The 19,468-nt window shown below is 46.8% G+C and overlaps 1 protein-coding gene across 1 annotated transcript; it reads right to left on the bottom strand.

Annotated features, from left to right (window-relative positions):
* Nucleotides 1–2,528: 2,528 nt before the first annotated feature.
* Nucleotides 2,529–13,523, bottom strand: LOC136375594 (solute carrier family 2, facilitated glucose transporter member 3). The gene is made up of 10 exons (XM_066341202.1): nucleotides 13,399–13,523; nucleotides 10,419–10,514; nucleotides 8,965–9,125; nucleotides 8,437–8,677; nucleotides 8,106–8,268; nucleotides 7,264–7,451; nucleotides 6,786–6,890; nucleotides 6,261–6,362; nucleotides 5,827–6,030; nucleotides 2,529–5,315 (listed from the first exon to the last, which is right to left on the bottom strand). The coding sequence occupies exons 1-10, from the start codon at nucleotides 13,411–13,413 to the stop codon at nucleotides 5,124–5,126; spliced, it is 1,467 nt and encodes a 488-aa protein (XP_066197299.1). The 5' UTR covers nucleotides 13,414–13,523; the 3' UTR covers nucleotides 2,529–5,123.
* Between the last annotated feature and the right edge of the window lie 5,945 nt (nucleotides 13,524–19,468).

Genomic DNA, 19,468 nt, shown 5'->3' with positions numbered 1-19,468 from the left:
AGCAGGTCAGTCATGTGTCTATCAGGCCTGCTGAAGCTCATGGAAAAGGAAGAGACAGTTCTTGTAAACACGGTGTAATTTAGTGAGGTGTAGCATGGAAACAAAATTTATCAGAGCAAGTGAATTGTTTTAAAAGTTACAGCCTGCCTCCACCAGAAATGGGATACTTTCAAGTAACACCAATTAAATTGTCATAGCAGTATATATTTTAGGAGACAAAACCATTTTCTTTCCTCGTCTAAGACAGCCTGAGTGCTGCCTTTTCCCAGCATCATATTACGAAGATAACTGTCTTTTGTCTGGTAACTCATATTGTAAAGACAGGGCCAGGCTAAGTTACAGACCAGACCCCAGGTTTTCCAGCAAGCAACTCTCATGTCTTCAAAGAGTGCTTCTAAAAGTGAAGAAAATGTTAGAATTGTGTCCTTGGTCTGATCTGCAGGAAGACTGGGAAAAAAAAAAAAAAAAAAAAAAAAAAGCCAGAGGGACATAAATTTTCTGTGCAATAAAATGTGCATTTGATTTACCTGCTGGCAGGACCTTTCTCACCATGTGTACAGAGGGAGAAAAGGTTGAGGTGAGTCAGTTCCTGCTGCTCCATCGTAGCCCATCACAATGACATTGGCAGTGTGTCCACACCTTCTTTCCTCTCAAAAGCAGTGATAGGCACAGTCCCCCACCAAACTAGCAAATGTTCCTTCTTGGAGTAACCCTCAAAGAAGGGGTAAGTGACTTTTCTTGGAGGTAAGACTGCAGTCTCCTGCCTGTGCTCTCACCCAGATACCTTCCCAAAGGAGAAACTGCCCCATATCTCCCCAGCTACTGAGGTGTCCAGAATATGTCCTCTTTTCAGAACACAAAACCAAATAAAAAGATTTTTGCACTGGGCATGCAGCAGGGAAATCTACCTCCAATAAAATGTTATTTGCTGGAGGTTTTCTTTCCCCCACATTCCTTCTCACAGAAATCAACTGCTGTTCTTGGCTGGTATACAAAGAACATTCATCAGAAATAACATAAGCAGAAAGCGACAAATGTTGGCAGTGACATTCTATCGTGCTCCAGCCTGTAAAACAGCACCAAAACCTTTGACGTGGCTGATGTCACTTGGGACCCATGGAGTTCTTCTCCTGTGCACTCAACTGCAGTTTCACTCCAAGAACTCTCCAGTGAGTAATTTCTGTGGGGTAGTGTGGTGGCCACAAGAACTGCCTACATGATTAGTTGCATGTGATGAACACTTCCAGCTGGAAACAACCCATTCTCAAACCATTCAATTGCAACCACTTAATTCAAACGAGGTAATTGCAAATAGGTTTTCCTTTTGAAGCTTCCTTAGAGTTTTCAGAACTAACCAGATCTAAACCAAAGCCTTGTTCCCTAACCCAAGGTTTATAATGAAAACTACACAAAAGGTTAATTTAGGGCTCAGTGAATCATGTGCTTTGGCCCCAGATGATTTTGTTCTTTGCTTCCACTTTTGACAAAGAAAACTCAAATGTTAAAGAGTTAAATTTGAGCTGGATATGCTTATGAGTTTGGATGGCTGGGCTTTATTTTTATAGTTGAGCTGGAATTGAAAAACAATCCTAGACAGATTAGCCCAGGGCACTTCCCAGCTCCAAGGCTGGTTGCATACCAAGCTTAGCAAAACACAGGCACAACCTAGGAACACAAAGCAGCCTGGAACAGCAGCTTTCAGAAAGTCTTCATGGGATGGCTGCTCTGTTGAGCTTTTTCAGACTTTACACTGTTCCCTACTCTTTCCTTGTTTTAGGCTTTGAGCAGCCTGCTGCTGCTGGAGTCAGATCAGCCATATTCCTGCTCTAAGGTACTCGGGGGTCTGCCGTCTTTCCCTTCCTTCCACTTCATCCCATCCCCTTCCACTGGATATTTTGTTCACATGTTTTTTGACAGCAGCCCAGAGACCTGAGAGTGGTCCAAAGAAAGCTGCAATCCCTGAGCTACGGGAAAAGCTCCTGGGGCAGTGGGGTTCTTTCACCATGCCCCTGCTCCTTTCCAGTATCTGCTACTGAGTGTACATAGGCATGATCTCACAGGATGACATGAAGGTCACATTCCAAACAGAGGGAGTAAAGCGTCAGCTACAGGGGAAAGGGGTCCTTCTTCTCTTCTTCTCCCTCCTGGCAGAGAAGGTGAAGAGTGCAGTGGGAACAGAACAGGGACAGGGGTCCCAGGTTCTTTAGCTCTGAGAAGATTCATAACCTCCAGCCACTTCTCTCCCTTCCTGTTACACTGGGAAGGTATTTGCACACAAACAAAAAGGATTTGGGCAAACGAGAACCAGAGAAGCACATCTTTTTAGTTTAAAAATTGCTTAAAAATAATAGTATAGGGACTAAAGGTGATTTGCATAGATGCTGAGAGAAATTATCACTTCCAGTAGGATAAAACAGCAAATGCAGAGTGCCTAACTACCCAAAAAGATTGCAGGATAGATGGTAGTGACACTTCAGGGTGCAGCCCCAGGCTGTGATAAGAGTAAGACAAGACCTACAGGATAAAGGTAAAATCCAAATCAGGTATTTATTTCATATTTTTTATTTCAAAACCAGGAAACAACCACATTAATAAGCATATAAAATCCATCTGAAATATTCACAATGCCGTTACAGAAAAAGAAAATAACAAAGATACCATGTGAGAAAGGCCTACACATTTCGGTCCAAGCCAACACACATCTGATGCAAAGTATGGAATGCTCTTATGCACAGCTGTGGGGAGAATTTCCTAACATACAGATACCCATATAGAAATATCATGTCTGGATGTGCTGGAGGGTCAAGGGAAGGGCATAGAAATCTATGCAAGTGAGCCAAAATGTCAAAATTGGGAAAAAAAGTCATATATAATGACTCCAAGAATAAACATCTGGCACGTAAGCCTAATAAAAAGCTAGGGAAAACTGGATGTAATATGATTGCATTGTGCAAAGCTGGGGCATTTCAAATTAATTCACAGGAAGCATTTAACAGCTGCAAATTTAATTGATCTTTGCAACTGTTTCTCATTAGGGAAGGTGGAAATGTCATCACTAGTTACTGAAGATGTCAGACAGACCCGCCAGAATATACATACATCAATGGCAATTTCTCTAACCTGCTCTGAAGCATTATGTTGGTAAGAAAGCTTGGGTTATCCATGCTACAAAAGTCTTGCTGTCATTCCAACCTTTATACGCCTTTCTTGCTTTCACTGCCTCGGAATCTGTGGGCCTGCCTCTATTCTAGGATATCCAGTTATGAATTCCAGCAGATCGACATGAGTTTGACCACGTCCAAAAACTGCAGCTCGATCTCAGAAGAGCAGGAGTTTAAATTGGACATACCTCTGTGCTACCTGTAGATATTTTGGGCAGGTCTGGACGGGCACAGGCCTGGAGCCTGTCACAGAATGCTGCAGTGAAGTAAAGCTGCCCCTCCTTGACTGCAAGTGTACCCGATGTGCTACTTTTTGCCTGCCTGACCTGAGCTGTGCTAGCTCGGCAGAAGGGTGGGGGACACACAAACTCAATTGCCCAGCGGAATGACAAGCAAGGAGACCGACATTTACTGATGAACAATTACTGCCTGCCACATCCCTTTGAACAGAGGCACTATTACAGAGCTGTACACATCTACAAAGCACACTGGTGAGCACCACAATGTCATGCAGACCTTCCAGAGAGGATATATGGGGCAAAAAAACATCTGGCCTTCCACCAAGCAGGGGAGTGAGCACTACAGACTTCTTGCACTGCTAAACTAGCAAATTCCAGTAGCTCTGGTGTCTAGTCCTGCATCTCTGTCCTCATGAACTTACATGTACCACAACTGACCATGTCTGTGTCCAGAAGGGTCATGCTATATGCCTCTGTAATATTTATAGGAACAACTGCTACGAAAATACAGCTTTGAAAAATAACTTTTATCCTCGCACTCCTTTAAATGACAATCTGAAAAGTTTAGAATTTGTGACATATTAGACTATAAGAGAAGCCAAAAAGAAATAAAATTAAGAGAAGGCAGGAAAAATTACCTTCTGGTTTGCAATCACCACCCTCAATCATCCGTAGAATGCTTAAAACCATGTCTGAAAATATAATCCAACAACACCCATTGTAACATGCCTTATCACACTTTCGTCAATACTTGAGAACAATTCTTTAAAACAACCACCAAAAATCCCTAATAACAGAGATTTTAGTGCAGAAACATACCTGTTCCACAAGTACACAACTCTTCAAATTTCTTTTCAGAGGGCACAAATAACTTCAAGGTGATGTGCATAATTGGCTCTGCTGTACACACCACCTAAAATGCTCAATTCTCCTTTTTAGTACCACATTTCTTCTTTACAGTCTTATTGCACCTCAAGTCTACAGCATCTTTTGTTAGAATAGCTATTTCTCTTAAACTTCTCCAATTTCTTTACCTGTACATTTTTGTACACCGTTAAAAAAATAAATATTTACAAAGTGACATACAAATAAATAAACTGAAGTAAAAGTATGCTTTCAGTCTGTCTATACAAAAAAAAAAAAAAAGAGCAGGAAAAAATATGCATGTGACTTGGTCCCCTTTTTCCTGAGGCTAAAAAAAGTGCACACTGGATAGGAAAAAGCAAGATGGCTTTTGGTAAGCTTGCTAAATTCCAGTGTAACACCTTACACACGCACACAGAGTAGACTCAAAGGGCTGGGGACTCCTTTAGCGGGTCACTTCAACTCACTACAAAAATAGTAATTAGGTTCAAATACATTAATGGTCACTGTGTGCATAAGTATGTTAACCCCAAACGGCAATTTTACATGAGAAAAGTAAAAATATTGCCAGCTCTTCTCTGTTCTCCTGATGTTTGTGGCAAGGAAGATGAGATTATTTTTTGCGAGTGCCAGGTGCTTTCCAGAATGGCAGATCACCCATATCAGATTTGCTTAATGCTGGCAAGCCTGGCAGAATGGGTGAGCATGTGGGTGAAAAGAAGAATATAGCAGCAAATTGAGGAGGGGAAGAATGTCCCAGTTCTCATGGTTTTCTTTGCTCATTCCTTTAATGATTCTTTAAGCATGAACGAGTTAAAGAATGGGTGTGTCATGGATCTTAGGCAGCTGCTTTGCCAGCTTATTTGCTGTTCAGCTCCACCATCGGGGTCTTCTGGGGTGACGAGGAGTTGTTTCCTCCTCGTCCTTCAAAGCCCCTGGAGATGTCTTCAAAAGTCCTGCCCTTGGTCTCTGGCACTTTGAAGAACGTGAAGACAAAGAAGATGACCAGGAAAACAAGGAAGATAAGGAAGACATAGGAGCCACATAGTTTCTGCAGGGAGGACAAACACAAAAAGGGTTTATTTTCAAATTACATGTAAGGTCATTTGCTGCTGACAGGTTAAAATTCCAACACCTTTCTCCAGCAGTGCCCTTACTGACTCTTCTCTCATCACAGCATTTTTAGAATTGAAATCATGTTCCTATGGGCTTCTAAAGGTCTTTACTCTTCCTGAGGGTGACCAAAATTGATGCTTTTAAAGCAAAAGCCCTGATATTCTAAGATGGCTCTTCCAAATATTTGTAAGCTGCAAACGGTTAAGACAGTAGAATATAAGGCGAGCAACAGCCTCCAGTAACAATCATAACACTGACTCAGAGACCTCTGGAAGAGTCACCAAGCCCTCTTCTCAAAGCAGGGACAACTTCCAAGAGAGGTTGGGTTATTAAAGGTCATACTGTCATGTGTCAAAGCTTTCAAAGATGCAGATTTTCTACTACCTTTCTAGACACCTATTCCAATGCTGCAGTGATCTCACAGTGCTTTATAAACCAGGACTTACCTCTGCATAGGGGAAGAGCATTCCCACTAAGAAATTGGAGGTCCAGTTGGAACAACCAGCCACTGCCATGGCTGCAGGTCGTGGGCCCTGACTGAAGAGTTCTGCCACAATGAACCACGGGATAGGGCCAGGGCCAATCTCAAAAAGAGCCACAAAGCCAAAAGTGGCAACAATGCTGATGTACCTGATCCAGTCCACAATGTCCTGCAAGGAAACAGAATATCAGCGCAATGCCATCTCCAGTGTCACAACTTTCTCAGCTGCACTGTGAACACTGTCGCAGTTCCTAGAGTTATAAAATTGCTCTCTCCACTGCACACTTGGCTCTAGCCCCAGCTCTACCTGCCTACAGGGCAGCATTGCAGAGCAAAGCAGATGTATTTTTTTCTAGGCTCCTGCTGGGGTGAGCCTGGACAATAACACTGATCACTCACCTTTAGAGCTAAAGCTACAGTCATAATAGCAGCACACACAGCCATGCCAGCCAAACCAACCAAATGGAGGGTCCGGCGCCCTGCACGCTCCACCAGGAACAGCTGGAAAGGAGAAGGCAGAAGGAAAAACAAGTCCATTACTTTGTCAGCAAAAGCAGGACAGACTTCCTTGCTCAGTATCTCCTACACCTCTTCCTTATCTGCCTGTAAACCTCAGAGACAATGGTGATCTCAGTGCAGGTCACCAGGCTGCTCCATCATCAGCACAAATTCTTCCACTCTGGTTCTTGCTACTGCTTTCTCTCATCACTCCTTCCCCATGTGCACTCCTTTTCCACCTTCTCTTTCAGCTAAGATAACACCACCTCTTCCTGCCCATCCCTCCTCCCACCATGCCTTTGATGGTCTCTGGTCTTTGCTCCTACAGGTCAGTGCATAGCCCAGTGCTTTGCTACTGCCTGGCTACTTGTCTGTCCCATCTGCCAGGGATGGGCCCAGGCAGACACACAGCCCTGTCCCACTCACCGACACCACAGTGAAGACTGTGTTGACCACACCAGCTCCAATGGTGGCGTAGATAGGCTGTGTGATACCCGCTCTTTCAAAAATCCCCGTAGAATAATAGAATACCTGGGGAGAGAAGAGAAAGTTGGACATGGTCACAATTCCATGTTTGAGAACACGTCCCTCATCCTCTGCCAAATGGCTTGCATGCCCAGTGGGGAGATTCTAAGCAGCACTCCATGCTATAAAACAGCATGCTTCTAGTCAACGTTCATTCACTTGGTACAAGGCTGCAGTATCTTGCCAGGGTGCGTGTGGGGAAAAAGAAAGCCTTAATACGCACTTTACATCTTAGCATCTTTGCCACATGACAACACAATGACCTCCAGTCAAGGCACAAAGATGTTTTGGGACTTCAAGGTCTCTCCACACCAGCTGCAAGTGCAAGCTTAGCCAGAGATAAGGGAGGTCTAGAAGATGGGACAGGAGGATAACTCACAGCATTGATGCCTGAGAGCTGCTGGGAGAGCTGCAGCATGATGGCGATGATAATGGCTTGGCGGTAGTTTGGAGAACGGAAGAGCTCTGGCACAGTTGCTTTCTTTTCCTGGGACATTTTAGCACTTTCGTCTTTCATCTCCTGGATGTCTTGAGACACATCTCGATCCCCACGGAGCTTCTGGAGAACTGGAGGGAGGAAGCCAAAGATGTCAGGTATGAGACACGCACCTACTGGCTTGGGGAGGTGTTCGTGTGTGTCTCATCCTGCTATTGCAGGAAGAGCACAGGAAGAAGACTGAACACCTCCAGTAGGTGTTCAGGCCTCCAGCGACCTGCTGCATGGGAAAGACCAAGCCTCTGCTGGCAGCTTTGCTCTTCTTTTGAACCCAGAGGTCAGAGTGCTGTGATCAGCACAGAAACCAGGCCCTGGTCCTGCTCATGTTGATTGATCACCAAGCTTATATTGATCCTGAAATTCTGTACAAGCTCTTGCCAGAGCCAACCCCAGCCCTCCAAGTTCCCTGTTAAATGCCAGCCTATTTCCTGACTTTCAGGAGGAGCTGGCAGAGTAGCAGCAGCTAGTCCTGCTACATCCCACCAGACTAGGTGCCACTCCTCACATCTTAATCCCACCCTGGAGCTTCTGTTGAGATGCCAGGTTTCTCATGCTTCCTGGCACTCGTGCAACCTAAAGGATGGCAAGGTAGGCCAGGCCTGATGCCCTCTGGGAGTCACACCCTAATCTACCACAGGCTCCAGGATCAATCCTGGCCTCCCACTCAAGTTCAGTGCAGGCTGGGAGCCAGAACACTGCCCTGCCCCTCTGAGATGAGCTCTTACCTGCTTCAGCTTTCTCCTCCTCCATCTTGTTGATCAATAGGAAACGGGGGCTTTCAGGGCAGAATAGAAGACCTATACACTGCAGAATTGCTGGGAGGACTGTGAAGCCCAAAAGCATTGGCCAAAGACCTTCAGTGCCCATGATTGCCTCCAGTCCAAAGATCTACACCAAGAATAGAAAAGAAATAAGGGCGACTTTAAGCACTTCAATTCCCCACCCCAGTATGACAGGACCCACATACTGCACGTCATGGCAAGTAAAGCCCTCCTTGCTCTTCCCTGGCCCTCCTTCCCCCCCACCAAGAGCAGGATCAGGTTGTACCAGGCCTACCTGAGCCACCAGGATGCCCACAACAATGCCCAGCTGATTGAGGGTGCCGAAGGCTCCGCGGACGCTGGTGGGTGAGACCTCACTGATGTACATGGGCACAAAGCCGGTGCAGAGGCCACAGAAGGTACCAATAACAAAGCGACCAATAATCAACATCTCCACTGCCTTTGCTGCCTTCGAGAAGGCCATGAGAAGGCCACCAGTAAAGGCCAAGACATTCACCAGCAGCATGGAGTTCCTCCTGCCAAGGTAAAGATGTCAAGACTGAGCTTAAACTGGGAATCCAGCAGGAAGATCATCGGGAGAGGGGTAAAGGTAAACTTGCCCATGATCTCTCATCTCAGAGGTGGGAAGAGAATGGCATCATTCCCATTCAGCTCCTGCCTTGGCCTGCAATCCTTCTTTTTGCAGCCCACACATTCTTGCTTCCTCCCCAGACATCTCTTCCCACCTCTGCCCTCTTCCTGTCAACACTCCTTTGTAAAGGGAGAAGTTCTCCCACAGCTTGCATCCCTTGTCCCAACTTACCTGCCAAATCTGTTTACAAACAGACTGACAGAGAAGGAGCCAATCATGCCTCCTACTGAGAAGATGGCCACAGAAAGCGACCATAGAGAGGTGAGGAGTTCTTGGGAGACAGCCTTCCCACTCCTTTCTGACAGGGTTTTGTTGAAAAACGTCCGGATGATCTGCAAGAGGAATCAGGTAGAGAGAGTTACCATCCAGAGAGAGGCATTTTACACTGAGAAGAGGGGAGACTAGTGTCTTCCTTCTGCTTCCTGTTGCCATGAAAACAGAGAGAGGCCCAAAAAGGCAGCAACAAGTTACACAAGGGGGGAATGAGGGCACAGAAAGAGGAGCGTTCACTGAGAAGTAGCAATGTGATGAGGGAGAGTGCTTCACTGAGTGGAGGGACAGGCAGGGCACCCACAGGACAGCAGTGTTTATTAAGGAAAACAGGCTTATATTCTGAATATTTCAGATGATGTGAGTCACTGGTGGTTCTTGGGAGGAGGTGGGAGACAGTTGGGAATGAAAGAGAACATGAAAACATGACCAGTGAGTGGATGGAACATTTCTGGCAATACCAAAACACTGACAGCAGGGACAGGATTTCTGGTATAGAAATAGTTGGAGACACACAGGGCTTTGCTGAAGTAAGCCTTAAAAAAATGATTTATTTTTTACATAATGCTGTCCCAGGGGGACATGACAGGGCCACGTTGCTGATTTCCCAGGCATCCCCTTAGCTAGGGAGGTAAATTCTGGCATGGGCTGAGGGGGACAGAGTGTCTGCCCCCAGCAGATGGCAGCAGGACATTAGCTAGGCAGGACTGACCCCATCCCCCATCATTAGCATCTTTTCCCGGAGACAGGGTGGATGTGGTATTCGTGACTCAGTTCTTGACAGAGGAACCATCTTAAAGTTACATGGAAACCTCATCTCTCATTTTCTTCACCTCTTGTTTTTTAGGCTATAGTCATGAGATGATTTGGTCAAATGCCCAAGTCACAACCCTTTTACAAGCACTGAATCTATACTTAACACAAGGAATGAACAAACAAGTAAAATAAACTTAAAATAAATTGAATTAGGGCAGCTGTAATTCCTACGAACTCTTGAATGTTTTCTGCACAGTGCTCTCTGCATTCCTTCTGCCATGGCTGGTTTATTCTGACTCAAAACTGAAGCAGCTCACATTCTTCCACACACCACATATGGCAGATGGAAACCTCCTGCCCTTCCTGTGCTCCTAACTAAGAGAATTAACCTCTCTGTTTGCTCTCTCTCCTCCCCTAAAGTTTGTCCTTCCTGTTCAATGTTGTATTTGAAAGGGGATTTTAAATGCCTTATTGACTTGATAAACCCAAACCAAACAAATTATTGGCTGCTTGGGAGACAGTCCCTCTCCTTTCTACACCATTGTCTTCCCACCAGCCCCTCACTCATCCCCACCTCCCCAGCTCATCCTTCCCCTCACCTTCTCAGGTGCATTTATTACACCAGTGTTGTACCCAAACTGGAGAGATCCAATGGCAGCAATGCAAACAGCATAGACAAGAGGCGCCGTGATTTTCTGTGGAAAGAGAGGCAACGACTGTTTAGTTCATTTGGCTTTCTACAGAACTTGAGTTTCTCCTCAGCATAAACAGCAGCTGCAGCTCATAGGTGCCATGTGCAAGTGTTCTGAGAGCAGGCAATGGGCTGTTATCCAGCAAGGGTGAGTACCAGTAGCACCCCTTGGGTCCCCCTCCCTGGAAAGGGAGGTGCAACTGTACAGCAGGGAAAGTTCTGTGGCTACAAGTAGGAGGGCTTGTCAGGGCCTCCCCTTTATTATCTCCTGACCTTCAGCAACTATTCTCAGCTCATTAGTAATGAATACACTGACTGCATTAGTGGCTGTTATTTTGGGTTGATCTGCTTTACAGAAGCTTTTGCTGATCTCTGGCATGTCATGAAAGAAGGGTCTAACTCTTCCCCGAGCCAGCTGACAAGTTCCCATAAATTGAGTCTCAGATCTGCCCATGAGCTACACTGGCAGTCAGTCACTCATAACAGTTACAACACACACTCTTCAGCAACAGGCTTGTTTTTCCCAGGCTAGAGCTTCCCAACCCTGCCCCAGGGCACTGGCACAGCAGTGTGCCTCCAGAGGTGGCAGCTTGGGTTGCTACCAAGCTTCTCGTCTATTTTTCTTTAGGCTGTGGCAATAGTCGGTATTTTAAATGGAGCACACTCCCTGAAGTTTCAGTGTACCTGAATCTCTAATAAATGAAAAACCACTGAGCTCTCAGAGCCATAGAGAAAGTTTGAAGGTCCAACCTTAGAAGCCTCATAGACTGAGAAATTTAAGTGTCAGCAAAAAGCATCTGACATTTTATTCATTTTTAAAGCTTGTGGCATTTAAGCCAGCTCTGCGTGAGGGAGGTGTGGGGGAGCAGGTGACTCAGGAGTTGGCTCTTAGGCAGCCAGTGCCTGAGTTGGCACAATTTGGAAAGATTGTGTTCCTCCCAGTCTCAGGAGGTTTGGAAGCTTTTCCAAAAATATTAACAGTTCCTTTTCCAAGACTTTACAATTACTGTACTTAAGCCTGGCAGAGTAAACTACTTGGTGGGCCCTACTGTCACAGCTCTTCCAGTCTCTCACTTTCTAGCTCAGCTCCAGGAGTAGTGGCTCCCAAAACTGCCCAAAGTTTTTGACAATAACTTTCTGCCAGTGCCACCTCCACCAATCTTTCAAGCCAAGCATGTATGTGCTTCTGGCCTGCACAGCCTCAGACATGACCAGCTCAGCCTCAAGAAACAAAACCTGGGGAAATGACTCTCTGGCACGGTTTCCTCCACCTACATCATGTAAATGTCCTTCAGCCCAGGTCAGTGGTGGAGACAAAGTGGACAGGGGGCAGATGAACGCAGAGGTAGCATTCACACCAGAACACACCCTAAGCAGTCCAGGCATTCTCCGTGGCAGCTTGTGACCTCTCCCTTTATTTTTATCTCAAGGAAATTTGGCACATAATGACAAGGACACAGCTCTTTCAAAGCATCTAGATGCCTGTAGGAACGCATTATAATATCTAAGCAGTTTTGGGACTCCAGGCCAGGTCATCTCTAGCCAGCAGGTATGGCAAAGCTGAAGACAAACCCCAGCTCCCTACATGGTTCACAGAAGAGCACTTTTCCCCTAGGAGTCTGCTTTGTCATGGCTTGCAGTGACCACAGCTGGCCTTTTCCTTCTGGGTGCTCCAGGGACCACAAGGTCCCAGCTTTGGGGGCACCCCTCACTTACACGGTACATAAACAAGCTACAGGGTTGGTTAGTTGTTCTACCTTCTTTCATACTTCCTTCTCCTAGCTGTTGCCGGCTATTCATCTCCTACCCAGCCTCCCACCACCTAGACATCACATGGCATGACCCATCCCCTCCAATGAGCCAGACTGTGATATAATGTATGGATCATTTGTTAATGCTGCAAGTGCCTCGCTCCCCAAAAGGCAAACAGGGAGCTCAGAAATAGCACAGCTACACCCACTCTATCCAAAGGCTCAAGGCTGAGGTCTGTGCACCAGCATGGAATTCAAACCGCCACCCCTCCCTCCGACCACAGGCGTCAGCAGCACTCATTTCCCAGGAGATGCTCCTCACCAGCTCCCCTCCTTCACCGCCTCGAACCCCGGAGCTGAACAACTTGTTGAGCCCGGCAGGAGCGGCCTCTCCTCGCTTCTCTGAACGACCTTGACCATCCGAGGTTCTCCTTTCCTCTCCCTCATCCTCCCACACTCTCATCAACATGGCGATGAGAGCCCCGGCCTCCTCTGGCTACTCCTGTGTAATTCCCCGGCATCCCGCACCAGGTTCAGGTGGGTATTTGCTGTCTCCCTCAGTACGTTCAAACACACGCAGTCACATGAGCTCGCTCCACTGCTGCCGACAAATATGCCCTGCTCTCTATATGATACGGAGGGGAAGGACATGCTCTGCCACCTTCTTGAAATTCAAAAATGCTTTTATAAGTCATACCACCACTACTCAAAAAACAACCCGCCTTTAACATCAATCGCCCGTTTAGCATCCTAAACCCTGGGGCAAACCGAGTGCGGCGCCGCCAGCGAAACAAACCTCGTGATCAATATCCTACAACGCGGACAGCATCATGTGCATCATCATCAGGCCACGCGCACGAAACCAAAATCGATCTCGCGACCTGCGACAACCTCTCCCAAACTGCGCGGTCCCCCCCCCCCCCCCCCCCCCCCCCTCAGACAGCGCCGAGCGGCGGCCCTGCCGAGACCACCACCGCATCCATCCATCCATGCATCCATCCATGCATCCATCCCCGCTGCAGCCGCACGCCAGCCGTGACCGCATCCCTCCGCCGAAGCGCCTGGCGATCCGAGCGGCGGCCGCAGAGCGATGGACGGGGTGAAAGGGCGGGAAGGATGCCGCGTTCGCCTCCCTACCTTTTTGGTATCCATCGTTGGAGGCTCCCGGTGCACGACTGCCAGCGAACGGCCGCCCGTCCGCACCTAACGGAACCCGCGAGAGGCGGCGGCTCCGCGCCCGCCCACGCCCGAGACTGCCGCGAACCCGCCCCGCGCACGCCTCCGTGCCCGCCCGCCCCTTTATGGGCCCCGCCATGGGGGGAGACGGCGGCCGGAGGCTGGAGAGGGCGGGGCTGGGGTGACGCCGAGCACCGAAACACGGCGAAAGCATCCCCCCGAGCTCCCGCCCCTCCGTGCCCGGAATCTGCGTGCGGGGCCGGCGGGCGGTGATGGAGCGGCCGGGCGGTGGCCGCGCTCCACGCGCCCAGCGTTGGCTGCGGCCGCTGTCGGTGCTTCGGGCTTTGCACCGACGGCGGCAGCGTGATGTGCAGCGACGTCTTTATTTGTTGTTTGTTGAACGTCAAAAATTAAATGTCTGTATTATTCGGCCCGTAAGCCGAAGCAGCAAGGCGGGCAGTGACGGTGCACACAAACAGCACGGGCAGTGTCCTGCGTGCCGTGCTCTGCGCGTCCTCCCGCCACCTCGCAAAGCTGTAGATGAAGTTCAGTTCTGGGTAGCTGCGTTTCGGGGAATTTGTTATTTGTCTGGTTGCAAAAATATATTTTTCCTATGATGCTAGAATGTGCGGGGGCGAAGCTGAAGCTGGATCTAGTCCCAGACTTATACCCTTCCTTCCTTCCTTCCTTACAAGGGCACGTAGTGACAGGACACGGGGGAATGGCTTCAAAATGACAGAGGGCATGTTTAGATTAGATGATAGGAAGAAACTCTTTATTGTGAGGGTGGTAGGGCACTGGCAGAGTTTGCCCAGAGAAACTGGGGATGCCTGATCCCTGGAAGTGCATAAGGCCAGGTCGGATGGGGCTTTGAGAAAAAAGTAGAAAGTGTCACCGCCCATGGCAGGGAGATCGAAGCAAATTTATTTTTAAGGTCCTCTCCAACTCAAATCGTTTGATGAGTCTGTAATGCAATCAAACCCTACTGTGCTCCATAGTTACTGTCCATCTTTCAGGTCAAACAATTGCCAGATTCATCCAGGAGAATAATGAAGAGCTGTGCTTTGAAACAAGCAAAAGTGCTGTCAAACAATAAATCTTCACTGAATTAAGAATCTGTCAAGGACTTCGACTTCAGAAAACAGCAGCAGCTGAGGGCTGGGGGCAAGAACAGCGGGGAAAAAAAGCTGACTTGTCCTGCATTTTGTTGTTAGGAAAAAACTTTGAAACCAGACACCACTTTTGCCATCAAATTCTGGGAAACTGGAACAACCACATTTTAAATTCGATTCTGCTTTTTATTTGGTGTTGTCACCTAGCCATCCATGGAAATTAACTGGAAATTAACAGGTCAAAGCTTTCCTTCACTCACTTTCAGAAATACCCGTTCATTTTATGATATTTACGAGGGTGAGTGATAAATACCCTCATGGGGTGTTTATGTGTTGTATTATTTGATAAATACCTCATGGGTATTCTGTGTGTTGTTGCTAAAATGTTATTGCCAGCAGAAAAACGTGCGGAAGGGCACGGGATGCCTGCACGGTCCTCCTCTCCGGCTGTGTGACAAAAGCACCTCTTCACACCCCTAGAGGAGCACGGAGAGACAATGGCAAAAGGAGGGCCCCAGCTTAACCCTCTGCCCGTGCTACTCCCCTGCCCTTCACAAGAGCCATTAGCACATCAAAGGTTCCGTTTTCATACACCCGGAGGAAAACAGGGACACAATGCCAGGTGACCACGCAGATTAAGGACCCCCTGCCTGGGCCAGCAGCTCAGGAGAGCCATCAGCCCAGGTGTGAAATTCATCACAAAGCCAAAGCTGGAGCGCCTTTCAAACTGTGAAAGAGGAGGTGCCGCGGACACCTTACAGGATGCACGGGAAGAGCATTTTGGGATTGTACAGGACTTACTATGGGATGTTTAGGGGAGGAAACAAAGAGGGGAAGGGGAGAGATATGGGGGAAGAAGGGACAATTGCATGAAAATTCTTGGTTGACCAGCAAAAGTATGCAGCCTTGTCCTGCACTTGGTTAGCACAGTTTGCCTTATCTCGTTATTAAATCCTAATTTTAGGTCTGAGGTGCTCTCTGCAGGGGTGAGTACCATTGGTGTCTGCGTGTCTCGAAGGGTGAGGCCATGCCAGGCTGGCTCCTGGGGGGACCGGGAGTGTCCTGGCCATCCATGCACACACCTCTGTGTGTGTGTACCAGCAACAGGAGTGGGGCTGCAGCATCTGTGGTCAGACCGTCTGAGGCCGGCTCCTTGGAAGGATCCACCTTATCATATTTACAAGTATATTCCCCATTGCTGGAGCTCCATGCTGCTCCTCCTGCGAGGTCACTGGAGATGTTTGTATAGCTGCACCGTGTGCCTGTGGAGCTCTGTGAGGCAGCCGTGCATCCGTGTGCCTGTGCAGCGTTTATGTGCGGGTTCACTCCCGTGCCTGCAGGGAATACAGGGTCATTCTTGCCACTGGGAGCAAGGAGCTGTGTCAGCCTCACCTCTATCCAGCTTAATTCCCTAACACTTTGAGTAGTTCTGGCTCGCATTTTTTTTTTTTCCTAGCTATTTTCCATTTGTTTGCAAGCATAGCAAGCTCCACGTTGAATTGGATCACCCAGCTGTCCCAAACTCTGGCATTAGCTCTGGAAATCCTCATTTAGTTGTTAGTGTGAGAAGTTGCCATATTTTTGGAGGCTTTAAGCATGTTCACATTTCAGAGACAATCTTTGGACTGCATTTTTCTGAAATGTCCTCATTCGTTGTTCTTTCTTAACCCACGTAAGTCTGTTGCAAATGCTGAGCAATCCAAACTTCAAGATTAGATTAAATACATACACAGCTACCAGTCCAATTCAGAAGCAATAAAAGTCTAGCTGAAAATTAAATCTCTACCACATAATGCAGAACATCATGGGTAGCAAGTCTTTTTTTAACAGAGCTGGAGAAGTCAACAGTAATAAGAAAGACTTTCTTTCTCAAACTCAAAATGCATCACTGAAACCCCAGTTTCCCTAAGGAATGTGCGAAACACCCATTTCGGTGAGTTTTGCCCCTGTGTGCTGATGCTCAAATATTTAGATTTGAAGTTTACATCACAGCCTGTTCCTCCCAAATACCAGTTTTGTTTCTGTCCTAGGACACACACCTACCTCCCACATCGCGGCTAATTCTTCTGAAGGTCGGCTGCTGGGGGAAGTACCTTAACACCTCCTTAGCAGAGCTATCTGATACTGCACCAAAACTATTCACCCAGTGTTTTTGTGAATATAACACTCGTCTGTTCTGTAAATGATGTGTTAGGACTGTGCAAGGATGGAGGCCGTGGGCAGCCAGACCTAAGGGTGCTCGGGGAAGGGCCAGGCAAAACCGGTCCCAGGTAGAGCTTGATGCCGGCTGCCCCACATTAAACACCGGTATCCTAACCACGGAGCTATGGGGATTGAGAAAGGCTTGCCTTTTGCTTAACAAGCTTTTTCCTTTTGAGCTTTGAGAACGCCTGCATGTCTAAACTAGTGCTTGCCGACTAGCATTTCACTTCCAGGGAGCTTACATTTTCTGAGGAAAGCTGGCTTAATCAGAGAATCCCTATCTAACATTAAGCAAGAGCTCCAACAATGAGCAAGTGTGTTGTTATTTTAATTTATCTCAGGGACTGGAGCTGGCATGTGACCCCACAGAAGCACCTTGCTGTGGCTTTTTGAGAACGTCAGTGGAGGTCCAGCAGGTACAGTTCTCTGGCAAACACATTCCATATACACAAGGCCTTGGCTCAAGGCACATATGAGGAGAAGGTGCCAAAAATTAGGTGCTAAAAATAAAAAAAACCTATCCCTTTTGTTCTCTCCATGCCTCTACAACCTAATGGGAACACAGACTGATCAACGGGGATTGTTCAACCACAGGATCATCACATTGTTGTCCAAACTCCTGGCAAGCTGTATTTCACCTACTTTATTGAATCTGCCCAAGCTACAGTTCAGTGGTGCTGCCCCATATGATGAGGCTTTTTCCAGTCTCTCTTTCGCCTCCAAATTTGGAGAATCCTATCTCGTGTTTCTTCTTATTTTGCCTGGAGAACAAATTCTTCAGAGATAAGAGGAGTGGGGGGGACAAGGAGGATTATTATGCAGTGTTTGCCTTGAGAGCTGATTTTGTGCTATTCTGTTTGTTGTGTTTATAACAAAAGAGCATTCAGAACAAAGGAGAGAGGATGAGAGCCAGCATGGGCCAGATGCTTCCCCCTCAAGCCATGAGTAACTTTTATTGTTGAGAGGAGGTTAGGAGGAGGGGGAGAAGAAAAGGAGGAAAGATAAAAGAGAGAAACAAGATGATGGGTGGGATGTAGGTTGGCCTGTAAACAACAGGAGGTTAAGCGAGTGAGAAAAGAACCAATGGAGAGACAGAAGGCAAAAACAAAAGGAATTAATGAGGTGAAGAAAAAAAAAACTAAAGCAGATTAGAAGGGCAAGGCTGAGGAATAGAAGAGAAAAAGAAGAAAAAGGCTGCAGCAAAATATCAGAGGAAAAAAGATAAACTGTGAATAGTCAGAAAAGATGAACAGACAGAGAGGCAGAGGAGGAAGCTGCAAAATTACCCAACTGAAAAAGCACAGACGTAGCGCTGGAGAGATCACGGCAGTAAACCAAAGCCACCTTTAAATTCTGCCCTCAGCCACGGTGCAGTGTAGGCTGAAGCTGCTCTCTGAAAACTCTGGTCATTAAGCTGGTTGGTTAATCTCAAGTAAACTGAAGTTAAAAGTTTTAATACTTTCACCGTTGCTTTCAAAAGGGGAAGTATCCGTAGTAAAACAAAACAAAACAAAACAAAAAACCCTGCGGAAATCAATATTTAATGTTTAAACAATGATTCACAAAGAGGAACTACTGTTATTAAAAGAATGAATAGTTCTGCAAAAACCCACATGCTGGAGAGGAAACCAGCATCCCCTTGATAAGTCTGTCCCGGTGTTATGTGAAAGACGTGACAACCCCTTGAAAGTCCTCTAAGGTTTCCTAGTCCCATTTCCTATAACGCTGCCGGCCTTGTCCTCTTCTTTTGTTCTGACTGGAAAAAGACTCCTGGCCAGCATCTAGGCCACAAGCCTGCTTTTTTCCCTGATTGATGTTTCCCTTGTGAAAGGAGGCTTTCTAGCAAAGACAGGAGCTATATACCTGTACATTTGCCCTTTCTTGAGCTATTTATTTATCTGCTGTTCTAACACTGGTTCATATCTCAGAACAGCAGTGATTAAATATGTGCATGTGACTCACTGAGGATGTTATAAATATACTTTTCTCTCTCTCTTTTTTTTTTTTTTTTTTTTTTTTTTTTTTTTTTTTTAACCACAAGCAACTGCCCTTCTTATGATCTCTCTATTTTTGCCTCCTTTCCTCTGGAATGTACAGGTGAACGACAACTGAAACTGCCCGAAAGCCCATGTCCCAGTGGTGAACTGGGATGCTGCAGTATCTGGGATGGTGGAGACAGCAGCAGAGCTGTGATGGGAGCTCAGGGGTCAGCTAGCAGGAGGCGGCAGGAGCGACAGTCTTTGGCCAAAACACACGTGGTGTCGTTTTTTTCTATATCAGTCACTCCATCTCACTGTGCTTTTCTCCACCCTGAGAAAGAAACTAAATTTGAAGGGCAATGTAAGAAACTAACCTGGCTAATGAAGTTCAATTAAAGCCCATCAGCATAAGTAGAGAAAAAAAAAAAAATGTACCAAGATGTGAAATTGCAAAGAGAATTTCCTAGCAAAGGAAGATACACCCGGTTCAGGAGAGTGGTTGGACATGGTTCATGAGGAACTCTGGAGAGAAATAAAAGTTATGGGATAGAAGGAATTAGGGTTGCCAGTTATCTGAGCCACCCTTATTTCCTTCCTTTTCCCAAGGGCTGAGCAGTACATACAAAAGGACTGGCTTGTTTTCGCTAAGCCTTCACAAAACTGATCTTTAGTTCATATTGGTCAAAAAATGACTACATTCAGATCATAAAATGGCATTTCTTGAGGGGGGTGGGGCAT

Source organism: Sylvia atricapilla, chromosome 2 (genome assembly GCF_009819655.1).
Source record: "Sylvia atricapilla isolate bSylAtr1 chromosome 2, bSylAtr1.pri, whole genome shotgun sequence".
In the NCBI taxonomy this organism is placed as follows: domain Eukaryota; kingdom Metazoa; phylum Chordata; class Aves; order Passeriformes; family Sylviidae; genus Sylvia; species Sylvia atricapilla.
The sequence above is the reverse complement of the archived record's forward strand: the minus strand, read 5'-3'. Positions and strand labels throughout refer to the sequence as shown.

Coding starts and splice junctions, on each gene's coding strand:
- LOC136375594 (XM_066341202.1), bottom strand. Junction 8,269..8,436: donor TGGGCATCCTGGTGGCTCAG/GTAGGCCTGGTA, acceptor TTCTTGGTGTAG/ATCTTTGGACTGGAGGCAAT. Junction 6,031..6,260: donor CTGTAGCTTTAGCTCTAAAG/GTGAGTGATCAG, acceptor GTTTCCTTGCAG/GACATTGTGGACTGGATCAG.